At 39.5% G+C, this 19,448-nt stretch overlaps 1 protein-coding gene across 2 annotated transcripts; it reads left to right on the top strand.

Annotated features, from left to right (window-relative positions):
• Positions 1–4,715: 4,715 nt before the first annotated feature.
• Positions 4,716–9,200, top strand: LOC145774644 (uronyl 2-sulfotransferase-like). 2 transcript variants are annotated; one of them, XM_082585937.1, is made up of 7 exons: positions 4,716–4,847; positions 5,209–5,306; positions 5,556–5,687; positions 6,081–6,231; positions 6,333–6,427; positions 8,073–8,242; positions 8,523–9,200. In XM_082585937.1, exons 2-7 carry the CDS (start codon positions 5,269–5,271, stop codon positions 8,585–8,587), a joined length of 651 nt encoding a protein of 216 aa, XP_082442063.1. In that variant the 5' UTR covers positions 4,716–4,847; positions 5,209–5,268; the 3' UTR covers positions 8,588–9,200. The 2 variants fall into 2 exon arrangements, with proteins under 2 accessions (XP_082442063.1, XP_082442062.1); XM_082585936.1 differs by having other exon boundaries at positions 8,512–9,200.
• Positions 9,201–19,448: the final 10,248 nt, after the last annotated feature.

Raw genomic sequence — 19,448 nt, 5'->3', positions numbered from 1 at the left:
AAACTACGTCATCAATCTTTCCGAAGTCTCTATACCTGTAAGAGATAGAAAACATTGTGACATAAGGTGTTAACATTTCGACAAACAATTGTGTTACAGTTACGGTTTTCAGGTTCCACCTACCTGGTAGATTACACAACATGTAGATGCAAACCATTTAAATCATCATGAAATCCAGCATGGTAAAAAGTTTCATGAAGGTTTCACAATGTAGCCTAGGTCTAATGTTGGATGCATTTACAGCAAGATGAGAAATAAAATATAAATCATAGATAGGGATATAAAAAAATAGACAAACTTACTGAAAGAATTGTTAGATGGAAAGCTGTAAATAAAGGTGACCTTGGTGCCCCACAAAAAACCTGATCAGGCAGCTTTGAAATCGTTTTTTATTTATAAGAAAATAAACAGAAAAAGTTGACATGTGGTAGGACTTTATCTTAGCTTGTGGCCTCAATTTTGCAGCTTTTTGGCCCAATTTTTAATCATTGCGAACAAGTGAAGTGTGATTGCAGAAAAAGCTCAACACCACGTGGCTGACATCTCACATGCAAGAAGAAGAATTAATAAGAAAGTTATGGTCAGATTTATTGTCGCTCTAAAACTGCTAAGGTGTTTCAGCGACAGGGCTAATTTTATATCAGGTTTACGATGTCATCACATTATTGCCTGACTTAATCTCACTGCGTTATGCAAGAAATAAAACCATCGGTACCGGTTTTTAAGTCTTCGGTATGACCCGACTTGAAATCGACCTCAGACCTACCAGCATTAAAGTGGAAGGCGAAACCTCTCGGCAACTGAGCTGGTAAGAAAGGGAATTGGAAGTGCAACTAAATAACGAACTACTGTATTTATGGAAGAAAACTGCCAGAGTCCAGACAGTAACTGAATCCGTCAACAATTCCACTTCGCAGGTGACGAATGTAGCTTTGTGTGATTCCCTGAGGCGGTTTGAACCATCCGCCACAATTGCGTTCAAGTTATGACATGTCAATGTCAGCACAAGCTGCTCGTAGAGACAAAACGTGTTACAAAACGTGTTGAGCCCTGGAGGAAAATAAGTTCGTTAGTAATTAGACCAGTTATTTTTCAAAAGCATGAAGTTAAATTTGTCTGGAAAGAAAAGTCTATTTAAAAAAAGTTAAATACGTACGTAGTTGGGAATGAGACATAGGAAGTGTAGGTACAGGAGTAGGCTATACTGCACAAAGCGTGACTTTCTTTGACCATTTTTCAATGTGTTACGATATTTGGTTAACTTTAGTTGAGACTGAATGTTGTACAGAAAACAATGAATTAAAACATAACGGTTGGTTTGCGAAGATGAAAGCTGCTTCATACTCGTTAAGTTGACTTTCGTGTCAAATTAAGTTTTTGTCGAATAAAATTTTCTGATGGTATCGCAAACCATCTACGCGTACATACAGTAGTGGTTGTGCTTCAAAGTTGGTCAGAAGCTACGCGAGCGTTTAAATTGCAGCAGACATAGCGTGTTGCGTTGCATAGTCGTCCGTACGATGACAACACCCGTGGGCACGATGGTGGCGAGGGGTGACTAGGACACAGTCTTCAATGCTCCACGCTCTAGTTTATGTCGAGTCCACGTATGAAGGAAATGCAACGCCATAAGCATAATGTCAGCATGCAGAACAGAACCCACCACAGAACCCACTCACTTCGCTGTCATTGATTCATCCACAAACAATCTGCTTCGTTTCTAGCACTAGTTGCTACGTTCATCTGATGAAATTGAAAGTAAAATTAACAACAAACAAGATGGTTTATTGCTTCACTGACGTTTCGCGCACCATGACAATGCGCATCCTCAGAGCGAATAACATACAAAATAAAATTTCACCAGGTTATATACTGCAGTGCGATTGAAGGCAAGAAAAAATAAAATAAAACACGCAATATTTTAAAAAATTGGCCAATAATGTGTGAGCGGTTACTTTCCTCGTTAAATTACGTAAAAACTTCCAACAATAGACATAAAAATTCGAAGCGGTGACGACCAACAGAAAAAGTGCGATTGAAGGCAAGAGAAATAGAACACAATGTTTTTAAAGATTGGCTAATGATGTGCGGTTACTTTCGACGTTAAATTACGTAAAAACTTCCAACAATAAACATAAATTCGAAGCACTGAAGACCACTAGAAATTCGAGACAAAATTAGATTGCAATGACTTTTTTAACTGTGTTTAAGTAGGCTTGAAGCCTGCATGTCGAGACAATAATGATTTATAAGGTTTTGGTAAAAGGTTTCCGTCGTTCCGGTTGAGTACATTGCACTGTTTGGATGTGATGTTGATGAAGCAACTTTCTGCGGTGGTGCGTTGATAATAATTACTTTCATTTTTCAAAATTTTTGTTTCTGCTTGAGAGAGATTTTTTGGTACAGGAGAAGAGGGACTTTCCGAAGAGAGGAACTCCCAACCTATTGGACTACAGGAGAAAAAGGACTTCCAATGATGAGTTTTTTTCGCACACCCAGGTTTATGAAACAGTGATAAGCTTGATTGCGCTGCTTGACCCATGGGTGTTCCGCTCCTGGTCAGAGAATGTCCAAAGTAATGCCACATAAAATAGTTTGGACATTTAATTTGTTCTTGGTCCAGAAAGCCTTGATCTTCTTTTAAAATAGTTAAAATAACATTTGAAACAAACATCTGGCAACACTTTGGATTAAGTCAACCTGCTCACAGAAAATTGTTTTGCATTTTGCTTGTAAGGACACTTGAGGTTGACCTTTTGATCTCGGTAATCAACCAATCACTCCAAGGCAATGCACAATTGCACATATGCTGTCTTGAATGACGAGAGGTCTTGGTGAAACCACATCGGTTTTGATTTGAAAGTTAATGCTTCATGCGCACGAAATGTGTGATATCATGTAGCCTACAAGCCCTTGAAGACAATGGTGTGATCTGATCGGTTAACCCAAACTGAATATGAAACAAAAAATAAGCAAACTGGCAAGAGAATTCAGTACGATTGGATTATTATCCCAGAAGCAATTTGCTTATTATTCTCAGAGATGGCTCCGAAGATTAGCAGCCGTAGTTTCTCAACACTTCCAAACCATGGGATGTCAATGAACAATTCCCAGATCGTTGGTTGTACTTCAAATGTCGAGGGCAGGAACGTTGAGGACTTGGACGTTTAGGGCAGGAACGTTGAGGGTATAACTTGGTCCCGGTACTAATAAGATCCTTTCATCCTCGGACCCCCAAAGACACCTCCAAGAAAACGTCCAACAAAAACGAGGAAATTTCCTCAAGTTCCCGGGATCCTTGGAAAGGTTGTGAGTCCCAAAAAATCATCCCAAGCAGGTTCTAAAGTGCTTTCTAGGTCTCCCTCTCAACGCGACTGGTTAAGAGCACAAGTGTTGAACTGTGGCTCGATTCAAATCAATGTTGGGCTGTCGAGAATCGTGTCTCACATTGTGAGGTAGAGAGGTGAACGCCGTTTGAGCATTGCAACGTGATGTCATTCAGTTTGTGATGATTCTTGCAGATATTTCTTTTGTTCCTATTTATTGTTTCATATCAACACTGTGACGTATTAATGAAAAGAATAAATCGCGTCGGTTGGATCAAGAAGACGATGATGTATCAAAACCCGCGCGCTCTGCATCGAATTGCCAATCTGGTTTGTCTGGTTTTTATTGCCATGGCAACCTACGTCATTTCCAACATGAAGAGACCAGGCAAGTGGTTGCTAGGTAGCTTGGTTGCTATTATTTTGTTACGTCATCTGCACGAATGTTCTGTGGCCTATCTTCTCCACGTGGGTATGGAGAGGACATGTTAGTTCGTCATGCATGAACTGTTAACTCGTCACAATGACTATCCAACAATACCATGAGAAATTGCCTCAGGGCTTTCTTGCTTTTTATCATTAGATTCAATGCAACTTAAAAAAAAGTTTCGGATATTTTTGATCCAGTTGCGGCTATTCGACCTTTGTTTGCACCAACAACACCATCTTGCTTCAAGGCGATTGTATAAAACACGATGGAAGCTTTGAATTGTAAGATCTAATTATTTTTGTCTTGTCCAACCTTACATCCGATGGTTGACAAGTTAGATTAAAGGAATGGAAAAGCAAGGAAGCCAATCTTTGCGTCCACCTTCAGGCATGCCTTTAAGTGTCCTGCCACAGACACAGTCGCATGCTCTTGAGCGGTGTTGAACCAGCGCCCTTTCGAATGCCCTGCCAAGCCTCTCACCACTTGGCTTGCCAGCCTACATTAAGTTATTGTTATCATTACATCGATGTAGAAAAACAACTTTCTCAAAAAGTGCTGACGAAAGCTGCTGGTCTGTTGCAGTTTTCAGCTCATAACTTCAGTCGAATATGGTTGCGAGGACTGATCGCCTTGTCCAGACATATTCTTCCTTTGGCAACATTGATGCTTCTCAGAACAAATCGTTTATTTTTTTATGAAACGTATGTTCAACTATTCATAGTATGGAAAGTTATTTCCAAAAACCAAAACGTCGCATTATTCCACTATCCTGTTTAAAATAGTTTGTTTCCAACAAAGGAATTCAACAGAACCACATTGTCGGTAACGTGGAGAAGAAGTCACTGGAGCGTGTCGACGTAATAGTCCGAGTAACAAATACAACGACAACTCCAAGTTTTCACAGCGCCACCGCGCGGGAGGAGGTTGCAAAGTTTCAACTGAGGAACAATCTTGATGGCTTACATCCGGGATTCTTTGAGGGCGATGTGAAGCTCGGAGCCCCGAGGAGAGAGATTATTGACTATAGCGAAGACAAATCAAAACTCGACAAAAAAACATTTGAGAAACTTTTCCCAACAAATTTTCCACAAGTAAGTCATTGTGACGTCATCGAGCGTTGATGTTTTGTGTAACTTTTCCTGGCACTGTCTGATGCAACAGGAGTTCGTTGGATCGATGCTTGGTCAGCACATCCAGATGAATGCATTCAATTCATTTTCATCTCGGTTTGCTTGACTCGTCCATGCATGGAATGAGGGCGACACCTTTCAGAGTCGGTAACTTGGCAAATGGCTTTGGAATGCTCACAAGCGTTTGGAATGCTCACAAGCGTTTGGAATGCTCACAAGCGTTTGTTTTGTTCAAAATTGCAATCCTTGGTATTTTGGATTGCAACAAGTTGAGCGCTGAACTTACTCAAAGAAGAGGTAATCCTGCAATGCACTTATTTAGATTCCTCCCAATCCAAACTTCGTCTTCCATAACAAACTCCCCAAGTGTGGAAGTTCGACCATGAACAACATCCTTAAAGTCCTCAGGATAAAGAACAAGTAAGTGTCAGGAACATCAACAAATCTTAAAGGAAGGTTTGGTTGTTTGACTTTCTCGACCATCAAAACCATGGTTTTCCAGATCTTTTGCAGATTAGGAACTGGTGAAGGAATTCTTGTTTCAATGAGTTTCCAAAAAAAGTAGATCAAAAACTCTGTGTTTAGATAAAAATGGAGTTTGATCTAAAAGATTGATTTCAAAGAAAGTTCTCACAAAGAAACTAGATTTAATAAGCGCCTTGTAAACAGATTCAACTTCCAGAAGATGGAGTCAGGAGTGATAAGGTTTTATGATCATCGGCCGCTGGCTCAATTCCTTCAGTCCAAGGTGAATCCTCCTTATTTCCTTTTCAAGCATCACTACTGGATCAACCTTGAAAGGTAAATTTCTTCAGAAGAAGTCAAACGGTTGGTGGCGCTGTTGCCCACCAAACGATATTTTGTCGCAAAGGATTCTGAGATGGACTCCCATTTGTTGGTATACAGCATCCACGCTTTTTCAAGCTTGGGGTATACGCAAAACACTTGTTTTTCAAACGCATCATTATAAGATTAAGATAAAATAGACGTAGCAAAATTTAATTTTAAACATGGTCAATTTTATCTGCACTGCGATTATTTTGTGACTCAGGCAGTTTTAATGCTGAACCCTTCAAACGCGGAGTAGCTGAATCCTTAAAATGAATATCTGGTGAATTGAAATTTCAAAACGTAATAAATGTTGCATTGATGGCGTTAAACATACGTCACCATGACGTATTTTTGCTTCAACAGATTTCATATGACGCAACCGACATTTATCAACGTCATGCGAGACCCTGTCGAGTGGTTTACGTCACAATACTACTTCCAGCGCTACGGCTGGAACAGGAAGCCCGGATGTAGAGTTGAGAATTGTGGAATGACGAAAGAGGAATTTGAAATGGTGAGTTTTGATTGGTCAGAATCTCAAAGCGTCAAAATGCCTTGGAAATCGAAGCGCCAAAGCTTCACGATTCTATTATGATCCAATAATGATATGTTCAGGATATCGACGAATGTGTCGCTTCTTCCCACCCATCTTGCGCCCTCCCGTGGATGTACATCCCATTCTTTTGTGGAGCGACCCCAGAGTGCATCGAGTAAGTTATATTGTGAAGTCACAAAGCTCCAATGATGTCCATGAAGCAAGAGTGGCAATAAAAATGAAACAGTTTCATCGTCTACTGCTTGAAGTGTAAATAGTTTGAAATGAAAAGAAGTTATTATTTTTTTAATTAAACCAATAATCTCCGACCTGTTATTTCACAAACTTCCTTAAGCAGAGGTTCTTTCAAGCTTAATTTCACCAAACTAAATTTCCACCAAAGCGATCTGCTTTTTTAATTTTGGACATGTTGAATGGAGCAGAGGATGGATAAATCATTGCCGAGATGTGTCATTTCCCAACATAAAGAAGCCTGGACGTTTCAGGAAGACGTGGGACATGGGCTGATACTGTAAACGATGTAAACGGTGACAGATGAGCAACACTAGCCTCCTAGACTGAGTGGAGACTGATGAGTGGAAACTGAGGATGTGTCTTGCCAGACCCATCCAACCTTCCAATCCGTAAAATGAAACGTAAAACAAGAAAAAAAAGAAGAAGAAGAAGAAGAAGCAGAAGAAGAGAAGGATCTTGCTTGTTAAAGCAATATTATAAGTTATAACCAATCATTTGTCTCAAGATAAGTGGACCGTCATTTTGTAAATGAAAAATGATGAAGTTGTTAATGACATGGCTTGCGGTCTACTCCTCCACTTGCAAGAAAAAGAAGATGTCATTACTGGTTGATGCATGGTTCAGTTGAATTATCTCAGTGCAATGTGAAGATGACTGGAGCTACCACAATAATGTCGTCAGTAACACCCAGATGACTAAAGTCAGCATCAGAGATGAATAAACGAATGTTGGTTGCAAAGTTTATTATTTTCTTTCTTTGCCCAATAAATCCCAGAAGTATTTTGTGTACACAATTCGTTAAACTGTAGTTAGCTGTTGACACAAGGGTGTCTTCATTCTACTTAGGTGGTCGCTTCAACAATGGCAGGTGTTGGAGTGGAGTGACTTTGAATTCACACCTCTTCGGCTACAACGTGACTTCTCGGCAAAAATCGTTAGTGACCATAGCTAAGTCGTCCAATGGTGTGGAACCCAAGCATCTTCTCACTTCACTATTAGTGGTAGTGTCGGTTTTATTGATCATTCACCAGATACTGAGTGGTGAGAGTCCTGGTCCGACGTTTGATAGGACGCTGGTTCGACACCGCTCAAGAGCATTGGGCCGTGTCTTTGGCAAGACACGGGCATGCCTGAAGGTGGATACTGCATTGGATTACTAGCCTTCCTGTCCACTCAATATTACCTTCAATCAATAGTCGTACGCCTGGATATGATAAAATAGTGAGACAGTCAACACAACTTCCTCAGAGTTGCCGTAATGACGTCAGCTAAGTTAGTAGTTATTTGCTGAAAAAACAAACCTTTTTTCTTCACTAACTATTCTCTGAAAATTTGACCCGAAAGTTTTGTGACAGGTTTCCTACGATCGTGAGACGTGGATTGTTGATTGAGGTCAGAAGGATCTAAGAATTAAACGCGTTATGTTTGTTTTGTTGCGGTTTCGGTGACTGTTGGCATACGACATACGATTCCCTGTATGTGTGACGTCATAGTTCAACAGGGGCAAAAAGGCAAGGTCTGCTTTAAATAGAATGTTTTTTTCATTCACACTAATCTTTTGTTAGCATTTCAACTCTGGAGGAGAAGAAGAAATCGTTGGAAATTGCAAAACGTAGAATTGTCGATGATTATTATTTCGTTGGGATTTTGGAACAATTCGAAGATACTCTCCGATCCCTGGAACTTCTTCTTCCGAATTACTTCGACGGAGCAATGGAAGCGTGGAAAGGAGATTGTGAGTTGATGTTGTTGAAATGACAAGAGTACTTAGATGACCGCGATCTTACGATTCATGGAATGTGTGAGGTTGTCATGGCGAGGTACTCCACGTAGAAGTGACAAGCTTTGCAGTTGAAAGTTCCTTTCAACAGTGACGTATCAGTGCAATTAGGTCATAATTACTCGAATGGAACTAACTTCAATGTTGAACCAGAATAAAAAATAATCAACGACGTTGCATCACCCATGACGACATTAAGTGACTCTGATGCCGTTTTGTTTCAGTCGTTCAAAAGATGCGGGAGCTGACAAGAACAACATACAAGAAAAACATGAGCAAAGTATCCGAAGATTATTTTAGAAACGGACCTTTGAAGTACGAAGTTGAACTATACGAATTTGCTCGAGAACTTTTCAATAGAAGGTTAAAAGCTTTAGGCTTGGAACCAACGTCCAATCGCGACAATGAAGTATCAATGACGTAACAATCAACGTCTAGTCCCTGCCTTATTACTTCACTGTGAGTTCACATCTTGAAGCGTGAAGCCTCAACTGAATACACGATTTCTTCTTAACCTCTCGTCATCATCAACACGCAGGGCCGTTGACAGGATTTCTCGAGCCCGGTACCAATCATCAACACGCAGGGCCGTTGACAGGATTTCTCGAGCCCGGTACCAATCATCAACACGCAGGGCCGTTGACAGGATTTCTCGGGCCCGGTACCAATCATCAACACGCAGGGCCGTTGACAGGATTTCTCGGGCCTGGTACCAATCATCAACACGCAGGGCCGTTGACAGGATTTCTCGGGCCCGGTACCAATCAGCAACACGCAGGGCCGTTGACAGGATTTCTCGGGCCCGGTACCAATTTATTTTCATTCCCCCTTCATCGACAATGTTATGAATATAAAGGTTGTGTACAAACTTTTATTGATGTGCTGTTAAAATGAGGATGACACATGTCGTTCAAGGTAGAAAATTAAGATGAATATCATTTATATATATAAATATATTTTATTAAATCAAATATAGTGATAACTATACTTGATTTAATTCGCTTTGCTTTGCTTTTTTGCTTAGCATTGAGCAATTTTTGTAGTATTAATAGTTTTCATTGTTTTAAATATATTATTATATTCTCAAAGGAATTAAATTTTTCTACATATTATTATACGTGCTTTACCATTTGTGCGCTTAGGCTATCATCATCTTGGCGCTGCTGGTAACAGTAGTTTGCTTGCTCTTGTCTGTAGTGTCAGTCTTGTCAGATGTAGAGCTTTTTGTTATTCTATGCTCGATCAAACCCGATATGCCAATTGCCAAAAGCATAGTCGTTTACCAAATCTTGCGCAATCTTTAAATTTTCCGAACCGTAAAACTTGCTTTCTCTATCTAGCGGTTGATTTTTTGAACTTTTATTTGTCACGTAGTGCTAGAGTATTACTTTCTGATTCCATTGATGCTTCACTGGTCATTCTAGACTCACCAGAAGAGAATTTACAGCAAAGTTAGTGCAGATGGTCAGAAAGTTTTCAATTTGATTTGGGAAAGGCTTCTGGCCCTAAGTCAAACATTTGTTGTAGCGGATGCCAAACCTCTGGCTACAGTTTTGGCTACCGCTACCGGTACTCCGTAAAGCAAAGTATGTGCCACGCCTTTGTCAAACAACTCTCATGTCTCAAATGTTTTGCAAACATATTCAAGCAAAAATATGAATACGTTGACTTGTCAATTGGTAAAATATTTCCAAATGAAATTTCAGAAGTAAAATTAATTCAGATCTTTTCGGATCCGGATCTGAGAAATCTAGAAATTATCGGAAGGTAATCTCAAAAGCTAGGTATAGGCACTTGTTAAACATCAAAATTTTGGTCAGACAAGTGAATTATTGGACCAATCAGAAGCTACAGGTAAAGCAAAGAAAATACGCAAAGATTTCTGATAGAAAGTAAAATCAGTGAACGTTCCGCCGTAGCCAGCGTGGTCTAATGGGTTAAAACTAGCTGTTAGGGAATACATTTCGATGAAGTTGGTTCGATTCCCACCCCTGTCATAATGCTTTTTTTTTTCTTCTTCTCTCGTGTTGTCGCTATATGTCAGGGCATCTGTTGGTTAGCCACTGCCTGGTGTCGTCATCCATAGAAATTAGGCCTTCCATACCATGAGGTGGTCTGTATAGCCGGCAATCCTTGATAATGTGGGCTGCCGTCTGCATTTCACCACACTCACAAGCAGCACTCTTTGCCAAGCCCCAGCGCAGCATGTCTGCACCATAGCGTCCAACACCAGTGAGCAAACGGTTACGCCTTGATGAGGCAAGTCTAGAGAGGCCATGGCCCAGCTGGTTCTCGAGCGGGGATCTGAATACATGGCGAAGTGGAGATGTGCTGCTTGACCATTGTTCACTCCACGCCGCGTGGCACCACTGTTTGCTAGGGCTTCCACCAGAGGCTGTCAGAAGGTGTTGTGCAGCGCGTACAAATGGCTTTCTTGATTTTAGCCGCTGCTTTGGTGGACATCTCAGCGTGGTTGCGTGTAGCAGATGGCCGGAGTTTGGGGCCTTATGGCTCAGGGAAAGAACAGCACGTTGGTGCCGTAGTGCAGCTGGCTCAATGTTTGCAAGGACAGGCAAGCAGTCAGTTGGAGTTGGACGAAGGCAACCTGTGACAGTTCGCAGGCAGTTGTTGATTGGCACATCGACAAGGTCAGTATGGGCGCTTCTGCACCAAGTAGCAGCACAGTATTCGGCAGGGGCGTAGACTAAGGCTAAAATACTTGTTCTAAGCACTGAGGGGCTAGCACCCCGCCTTGTACCAGCAAGACGTTTCAAGAGAGCAGAGCGAGCTGTCACTTTTCCGCGTAAGTGTTCTAGGTGTTTGCGGTATGTAAGAGACCGATCAAGTCGAACCCCAAGGTATGTGGGTGTGGCTTCAAAAGGAAGTGTCCGGCCGTTATTTTGGATGTTAATTTCCCTGTTTGAGTCTCTATTACATAGGTGAAAGGCAGAAGTCACAGTCTTCGCTTCACTCAACTTGAGGCGCCATTGGTGCAAATAGGAAGATAGAATGTCCATATCCTTAGTCAAGGTGTTCTGCACTGTTTCCCATTTGCGGTGAGAATAAAGAATAGCCAGGTCATCTGCGTAGCCTATGCGTATTTATTAGAGGAAATATTTGGAAGGTCATAAATGTAGATGTTGAGCAACATTGGGGAGAGAACAGATCCATGCGGAACTCAATTTCTTAAACGCCTCTGTCGGCTTTTCTTTCCGTCGCTGGTTTTGAGGATGAAGCTGCGGTTGGAGATTAGTTCGACAATAAACTTAACCATGTGTCTATCTGGGATTATCTGCAGCAGTTTGTAAGTGAGGCCCATGTGTCAAACCGTATCATATGCCGCAGTAAGGTCGAGGAAGACCGCTCCCGACTTCAAGTTGGCCTCAAACCCATCTTCGATGTTTTGTGCTAGCAAGGTTCCTTGTCGACTGTTGACCTTCCTCTCCTAAACCCCGCCTGTTCTTGTAGGAGTTTGGGGTCAATAACGGGTTCCATTCGTCGGTGTAAGACGCGCTCCAGTAGTTTGAATGGCACGCACAATAGGGAGATGGGCGATAGCTCTTTGGGTCAGTTACCGGTTTGTTTGGTTTTGGGACTGCAACAATCAATGCTTTCCGCCAGAGTTTAGGGATCTTTAGGGTTCGCATGCAATGAGAATAAAAATTTCGTAGCCAATTAATTGTTTCCTTTCCTAAGTTTTGTATGAATTCGGGGTGAATCAGGTGTGGACCTGGAGCCTTCCCTGCTTTCAGTAACTTTATGGCTTCAGTCATTTCTTCGGTCATATGTCATAATGCTTTTTTCTTCTGTAATTACCAAACAAAGTTTAAAGAAAGATCAACTCTCTGGCTGAATGCTAGGTCTCAATTGGACGATGCAGGGTTGCAAGTCGATATTGAAAAAAGTAGGGTATAGGCTAAATCGATATCGATAGTCAAACAAAAAAGTAGAGAAATATCCGATACCGATAGCCTCCCAAAAAAGTAAAGAATAAAGAATAGGCTAACCGATATTAAGCGCAATTAAAAAAAAATACAAATCAAGTATCTAATTTTATACTGCCTACCAGTGTTCCCTTTCTGCTCAATCATGCATAACTTCAAACAAAATGCTTATCCTTTCAACTCCGCTTGATCGGTATTGTTCAATTATCGTTTTTCTCGCATAAGCGTGAAAATACGTTATGATATCCTTGTCCGTCGTATGTTATTAAGTAGAATTAAAGGCTTGAAAAAAGTCGCAAAACAATCGAATAAAGAATATCGATTCAGTAAAAAAAAGTAAAGAAAAAACTATAAACGATATTGGTGGAAAAAATAAAAGACTTGGACGTAATCGATATTGAAAAAGTAGAGAATAGCGCTATCGAATAGCGATTTGGAACCGATACTTGCAACTCTGGACGATAGTCACTTCACTTGAACATATTATGTTCTGATTGGTTGGCTGTGTCTTACAGGGAATTAGGCTAATTGTCATGTTGTAGGCCTAGTGGCTACCCAAAAGCTTAAAGCCGGATCGGATTGCCAGTACCGGAATAGTTTTGCTTTAGAGCCTAGAAAAAATTTTAGCAGTCGAGGCTTTTTTCGCTTACTTTTGTTCCATTTTTCACCGATTTTTTTTGTCTATATTTTGCGCAAATCTGTCATATTTTGGGCTCGTTTTATAACTTGTGACGATTGGGCCACTCTTTGGTAGAGAGAGAGAAAAAATTTTGTTTTGTCTGTTGCGAGAATAGTAGGCCTACGGTACAATTATACACAATAGGCCTACGAGTAAAATAGCACCATAGCAATCTAGATACCACAGCAGACAGGAAACAGCGAAATTCTATATCAGTTATTGAGTCAACTGTTTCCCTGTTCAACTGTGACAAATGTCAAGCATCGACAAATTACGTTGAAACAAGATAGGCTGATGAAAGAAAAAAAAAAAAAGTCATGTCCTGCTGCGATCCATAAATGAAGTTCTGCGGTTTTATTCAAATATAAACTTGATTTCGATGGTGAGGACCGCTAGGACATATGTGTCCCATGAAATTAGGCCGATTACCCCCTGTACACTGTACAGTAATATTCGGCCTATTTTTCTTTTGTTAAAGAGAGGGTTTGGGCTTGTTTGGTTTAACTTCAGCTCGTGTTTAAAATCGCTCTTGTTGCACTGGCAAGTGTTGATTGTAATTGTAACCCTATTTTTGTACCGTTTTCACATAAAAATTTTTATCTTTTCTACCTCATTTCCAGGTTTTGTGGCTGTGCAAATTAAAGATAGTGACATTCCAACACTGTTTTTGCATGTTTTAAATCTTTTGGTTTTGCCATCTTTCCTTTTTGTTGGTGCTAAATTCGTGAGTTTACTTTGCTGTTTTCTTCATGTTCGCGCCATCAATGAAAAATAAATTGAATTGAATTGAAGTTGACTTCAAAAAAATTGCCACTGCTGATACCCTAACGTAGTAGCCTATTGGATATCTATGCTTAATTTTAGGATAGACATCCTTTTTTATTTTTTTTGCGTAGGTGTTGTTTATATGACATATGAAGTGTAAACAAACAAATTTTACATAATTTTTTTTGGGTAGAAAATTAATGATCCTCAAAGGGTTAAAAATAATAAAGAAAAACTTTTGAATTCAATAAACTCTTGTAGCAAGGACATTTAAACTTCAGTGCAAACAATAAGAGTTCAAGCCAATACATAAAGTAGCATGGCTATTGAGCTTGACATTTAAAAAAAAACTGGCATTTTCAATCAAGAATAGATCAATCATACTGTTCTTTCTTCCTGATAACAGCTATGTATGAACTGCTATCCAACCTGTCTTCTTCCCAACTTTCGACTCAAGTTCCACTACTTCCGCATGTGTTGAGTTAAGATGGTAGGCCTATATTGTTAAAAAGAGACGGGTGCATCGTGACAGTGCATCGCAATGATGACGTCACGATTGCGCTACAATCTATGCCACAATACGGAGACAGATAGCTTGGCCATAATTTCGTGAACACATACAAAATCTTGATCTTCGATCCTCACTAAGTGTTGCCAACTTGCCAACCCTGCCTTTTTTTCCTCAAATTTGGGCTTATTTTTTTCTTTTAGTAACACTGAAGTAAAGAGTTTTTTTTTATTGTAGTCAACATTGCATCCTTTATTTTTATGACAATTATTGTGTAGAATGGCATCAATAAGTGTCATTCTTGAAATAAATGTGATGCATTAATGATGCAAGCCGCGCCGCGTACGCGGCCGCTTTTGACTTTTTCGCCGCGTGCCGCGCCGAGTGGAAGGTTGAAGTGACAAAGCCGCGCCGCTTGCCGCGTAAACTTTCAAGAAATTAAACTTTCGTAAACGTAAACTTTCAACTTTTCAAGAAAATCAGTTATAACTTCAAATTCAAATTAGAAACTTCAAATTTAAATTGGAAACATGGATCAGTTTTTTTTTCCTTTGGAAACCCTAAGCTGGAAAGCTATGCAAATTGCAAATGGCTGGCATTTGGCGGGGTTTTTGGGGCCCTGTCCAGGGATGGATCCAGCCTCTAATATTTGGGGGGGTGCCGCTGCAATCTATTTTCATTCACGGAGGTCCATCAGCGTGGCACTGTCAAAGTGTGTCTTTGCTGTAGTTGGCATACTGATAAGCGGATGCAACCTAATTCATACCATGAACAATTCGTACCGTCAGTTCGTACCTTGAAAAGATCGAGAAAAAATTAAAAAAAGCCGAAGTCGCTGATCGCAGTTTTCGCAAACATTTAAAAATTTTCCGCAAACAAACACAAATTCTTAGGATCATTACCAGAAATTTTAAAATGTTTGCAGAAACTCCGATCAACCCTAACCCCCAACCCTTTTAAAATGTTTGCGGAAACTGCGATTAGCGACATCGGCAAACTCTTAGGAATTAGGATCATTACCGGAAATTGTTAAATGTTTGCGGAAACTGCGAAAAAACGGAAACTGCGATCAGCGACTTCGGCTTTGTTCTATTTTTTCTCTTGATCTTTTCAGTTTGTTTGTTTGCGGAAACATCCTAACCCTTTTAAAATGTTTGCGGAAAATCCGATCAACCCTAACCCTTTTTAAATGTTTGCGGAAACTGCGATCAGCGACTTTGGCAAACTCTTAGGATCATTAGCAGAAATTTTTAAATGTTTGCGGAAAAACGGAAACTGCGATCAGCGATGTTCTATTTTTTCTCTCGATCTTACCTAACCGATACTCCGATACCCTAACCCTTTCAAAATGTTTGTGGAAACTGCGATCAGCGACTTCGGCTTTTTTAATTTTTTCTCTCGATCTTTTCAAGGTACGAACTGACTGTACGAATTGTTCATGGTACGAATTAGGTTGCACCCCTGATAAGCATTCATGTTGTTAATACAGATGTTTTTGTTTAATATTAATAAAGACCTGAAAACGGAGAAAGTTTGCATGAAAAATCAAGTCTTAAAAACATCATGAATAAAAAACACTTATGGTATAACAAAATTCAAGAACGTGATGAAATTTTGGGAAATATTCTAAAGTTTAAAAACATAAGCAGTACAAAACACATGATTATTTCCATTGGTACACATTCCATAATCTACTCAGCATCAATTCGTTACATGCTGATATAAAATGCTATGATCTATCAAAATATAAAGTAATACTAGTAGATCTTAGTACCATTAGTTTATTAAAATAATAGCAGTTTGAAAATTTTTGGGGGGGTGCACACCCCCCCACACCCCCCCCTTGGATCCATCCATGGCCCTGTCTTGTGAGGGAAACTGTACGAATGTTTTTGGTTAAACTTAATAGCCTAGCTGATAAGCTCAGCTCCCAGGCTATAGCCCGAGCGCAACTTATCGCATTACCGTAGTTACTATAACAGTTAGCCCAGTGAGTTCAGGCTATAAGCTTTACTCTTGTGCGTGTATTCAGTTCAGTTGTTTTTATTTCTGACATCAAAACAATACACGTCAGCATAGCTGTTCCAGACGGTTGTTCGCCTGGTCAAACGTCATGTAGAAACCGTTCGGGTCTACTGAATATTACGTCATGGAAATTCCTAAAACATGAGCCAAAATTGCACCATCGTCCGTAAGACTCGTGTCAAACCGGTTTAAACCTGTTTCAGTTTGAGACCTGTTTGGACATGAAATATTGCGTCACGAACTGCTCTCGTGCCTTTGAGTTATCACAAATTTTTCTGATTCATTCTCGAAGTTGTTTGTTGGAAGTCGGTCGCACATTTAACTGGTTTATTTGGTGCTTGCTAGCTGGACAAACTCTCCGTCTTTTATCCAAGTAATCTGTATCGTAGTGACAGTTTTAGAGGTGTAAGGCGTTGCATTTCGATTTCGATAGCCGCGGGCTAATTTTACAGGAATACACTTTTGAAAAGACGTTTCGAAAGAGTGTTTATTTTTCGGTCACCTACATGCAGACGAACGGATTCGGGAATCTTATGTTACAATTTTCCCACGAAGAGATTATGGTTTACCGCTGTGACCAATAGCAAAGGTCGAGAAAAGGGTAGAAGCGACTAAACGTGCTTGAAACCGAAGTAAGTTATTGAGTTGAAAGAAATTTGGCACGGTGGCAACACCTTCAGAAAAATTTAAGATATAAAAGGAAAATAAAAAAAGAAAATGTTACAAAACAAAAACAACATATATTTAGGCTATAGCTTTATTAGCCCACATAGCTTTAGCTGATATATTTAAGATTTGTATGGACAGTTGCTATGAAGATCGACCATGGTGCGTTATCAAGAGTGCTGATGGTCGTAAGGGGAACACGTCTTGATGCGTTTAGCTCATAGCAAAGAAGAGCAAGAGACTCATATAGTATTCATATAGCCACTGATATTGAAATTGCATTATTGCTTACAAAAAGTATTCAAAAGTCCTGATACTGGATCCAGGAACATTGTATTTGAAAAAGCATGATGTCTTAGAACTTAGATGTGTCGCTGATAAGAGAATATGATCTGGTTAGCCTAGTCAATTAGTGCACAACTGTACTGGTAGGTTACCAGTTATATGCCATGGGTGCTTTTTGCCACAATTGACTTTCTAAAAAATACGGTTACGCCTTAGAATATTTTTTGTAATTTGCAATGCGGTGCAGTGTCAAAGTTCCAGATAAATTGTGGTGTGCGGTGCGCGGATAAATGAGTCAGTTGCGGTGCGGTGTGCTGATAAAAATTTTGGGTTTGCTGCATCTCTATGATGCATGGACTTGCAGGGATTCCAAGCTTTTTTTTTTATTTAAGTTCTGATGACAGCAGAAACTACTCTCCGATGACACAGAAGTAAGGAAATGAGTCTCAAGGAATTTTTTTATTTGTGAGTTCGAATTCAAAATTTAGAACACCAATTTTTGAATTGGCATTTTTTAGAATGAATAGATTATGATTTTGGAAATAAAATAATGTGTAAAAAACTTGTTTGTGTGGAGGTAGGTCTATATAAAGCACTTTTGGTGCTGGTTTAGCATCGGCCGCCTTGGTCAGTGACGTCATGAAAATGTGTGACATCATGCAAAAAAACGCAACTACTTTTAGGAAGGGTGCAAAAACGCGGAATAGAAGTAGGGTAAAGGCGGAATAGTGCCTCCAGCTTTCTCATTTCTGCTTATAGTGCCTCCGCCCTCCAGCTTTCTCATTTCTGCTTATAGTGCCTCCAGCTTTCTCATTTCTGCTTAGATCGTTGGAAAGCACGATGCTTCATCTACCCGAATGAATTAATTGTCAGTCTAAAGTAGGCATTATATTTATGCAGCGCTAACTTTACTATTTTGTACCAATTCTCAGAAATTCAATTTTTACAATAAAAATACCAAACCAACACAAATTAAGAAAAAAAAGAAAAGAAAGAATTTAAAGAAAAAGTGAGTTGTTCTGAAAACCCCCCCCTTTTTTTTTATCCCCACCCCCATCCTAGTTAACTATTTCCACCCCAATCAAACCCTGGGATCTGCAATTCCAGCCCGGGCTTGGTATCCCTATCTTTTCCCCCGAAGAACAAGGTTTAAGAAGAAAAGGAAAAACATTTCACAAGAAAGGAATCATATAAAACTGTAATTATTGATGTCGTGTTAATTGTATACTACAGTAATTGCTATATGTTCATTATTTAACCTAAATTTAGCTTTATCGAGTTTTAAATTAATTCCTAGCCTATTTTTCCATTTCACTTTGTTGTTTCATTTTTAACCTTAATTCTAATCAGTTAGTATCTTGCTGCTTAAATTGGTTAATTCGTGGACTTGTGCCTCTGTTGCAGTAGTGGATCCATCCGAAAATCCTTTTTTTGCCCAATTTGAACACCCTTGTTCAGTTAATTTTCGAAATCTCGGCATTCAAACTCCTGCATTGGTAATCTAGTGTTGCCAGTTGTCTGCCAAATCTTCCTTTTCTTGCATCTGAAACACGCATCTTCCATAACTTCCTTTCTCCTTGAAGTGTTCACTTGAATCATAACCTTATCTTGTTAATATTCTATACCGTATAATTTGAACAATAATCCTCTCTTTATCTTTAAAGTCTTTTGAACAATTATTTATATCGATCCTAACTAATCGTACTTCAAATCAAAGGGTCACCCTATTTGTTGGTTTAAGTTTTCAGTAGTGACGTCACAATTGACTTTTTAGTCAATTGTTCTCAAAGCATTTTTTAACCTCCTAGCTCATCAAACTTATTTGCAGAGAGAGAGAGAAACCTTTTATTTTGTCTGTTGCGAGAAAAGTATACGGTACAAAATATAGACAATGCAAATAAAATAGCACCATAACTAGAATCTACAACAGACAGGAAGCAGCGAAAGACTATATTAGTCATCGAGTCAGCTGCTTCCCGTGTTTTTAATGTGACAAATGTCAAACATCGGCATTACGTTGAAACCAAGATATGCGTTAAAATAGGATAAGCTTAAGTTCCGTAAAAAATGAAAACAAAAAGTTGTTTACTGCTGCGACAGTCAAGTGAATTGCTGTGATTTTATTCAAATATCAAAAAATATCATGCCCTACAAAAGTAGTAAGTTATGAGAAAAAAAACAAACAAAAAACTATGCATAAACAACAACTTCTAACTGCTAGCATAAAAGACGAAACAGAAACACTAAAAGTAGGCCTAATCATAGTATATAACTTTAAACCTTAACAAA

The sequence above is a fragment of the Aplidium turbinatum genome, chromosome 7 (assembly GCF_918807975.1).
Source record: "Aplidium turbinatum chromosome 7, kaAplTurb1.1, whole genome shotgun sequence".
NCBI classification, from domain to species: domain Eukaryota; kingdom Metazoa; phylum Chordata; class Ascidiacea; order Aplousobranchia; family Polyclinidae; genus Aplidium; species Aplidium turbinatum.
Note: the sequence above shows the minus strand (reverse complement) of the source record. Positions and strands in the feature narration are given on the sequence as shown.

Excerpts from the sequence above, each read along its gene's own strand:
- LOC145774644 (XM_082585936.1), top strand. The coding sequence starts at position 5,269 with ATGAACAACATCCTTAAAGTCCTCAGGATAAAGAACAA. Across the intron at positions 6,232-6,332 it reads CGAAAGAGGAATTTGAAATG|GATATCGACGAATGTGTCGC; the intron begins GTGAGTTTTGAT and ends TGATATGTTCAG. Across the intron at positions 6,428-8,072 it reads GCGACCCCAGAGTGCATCGA|CATTTCAACTCTGGAGGAGA; the intron begins GTAAGTTATATT and ends ATCTTTTGTTAG.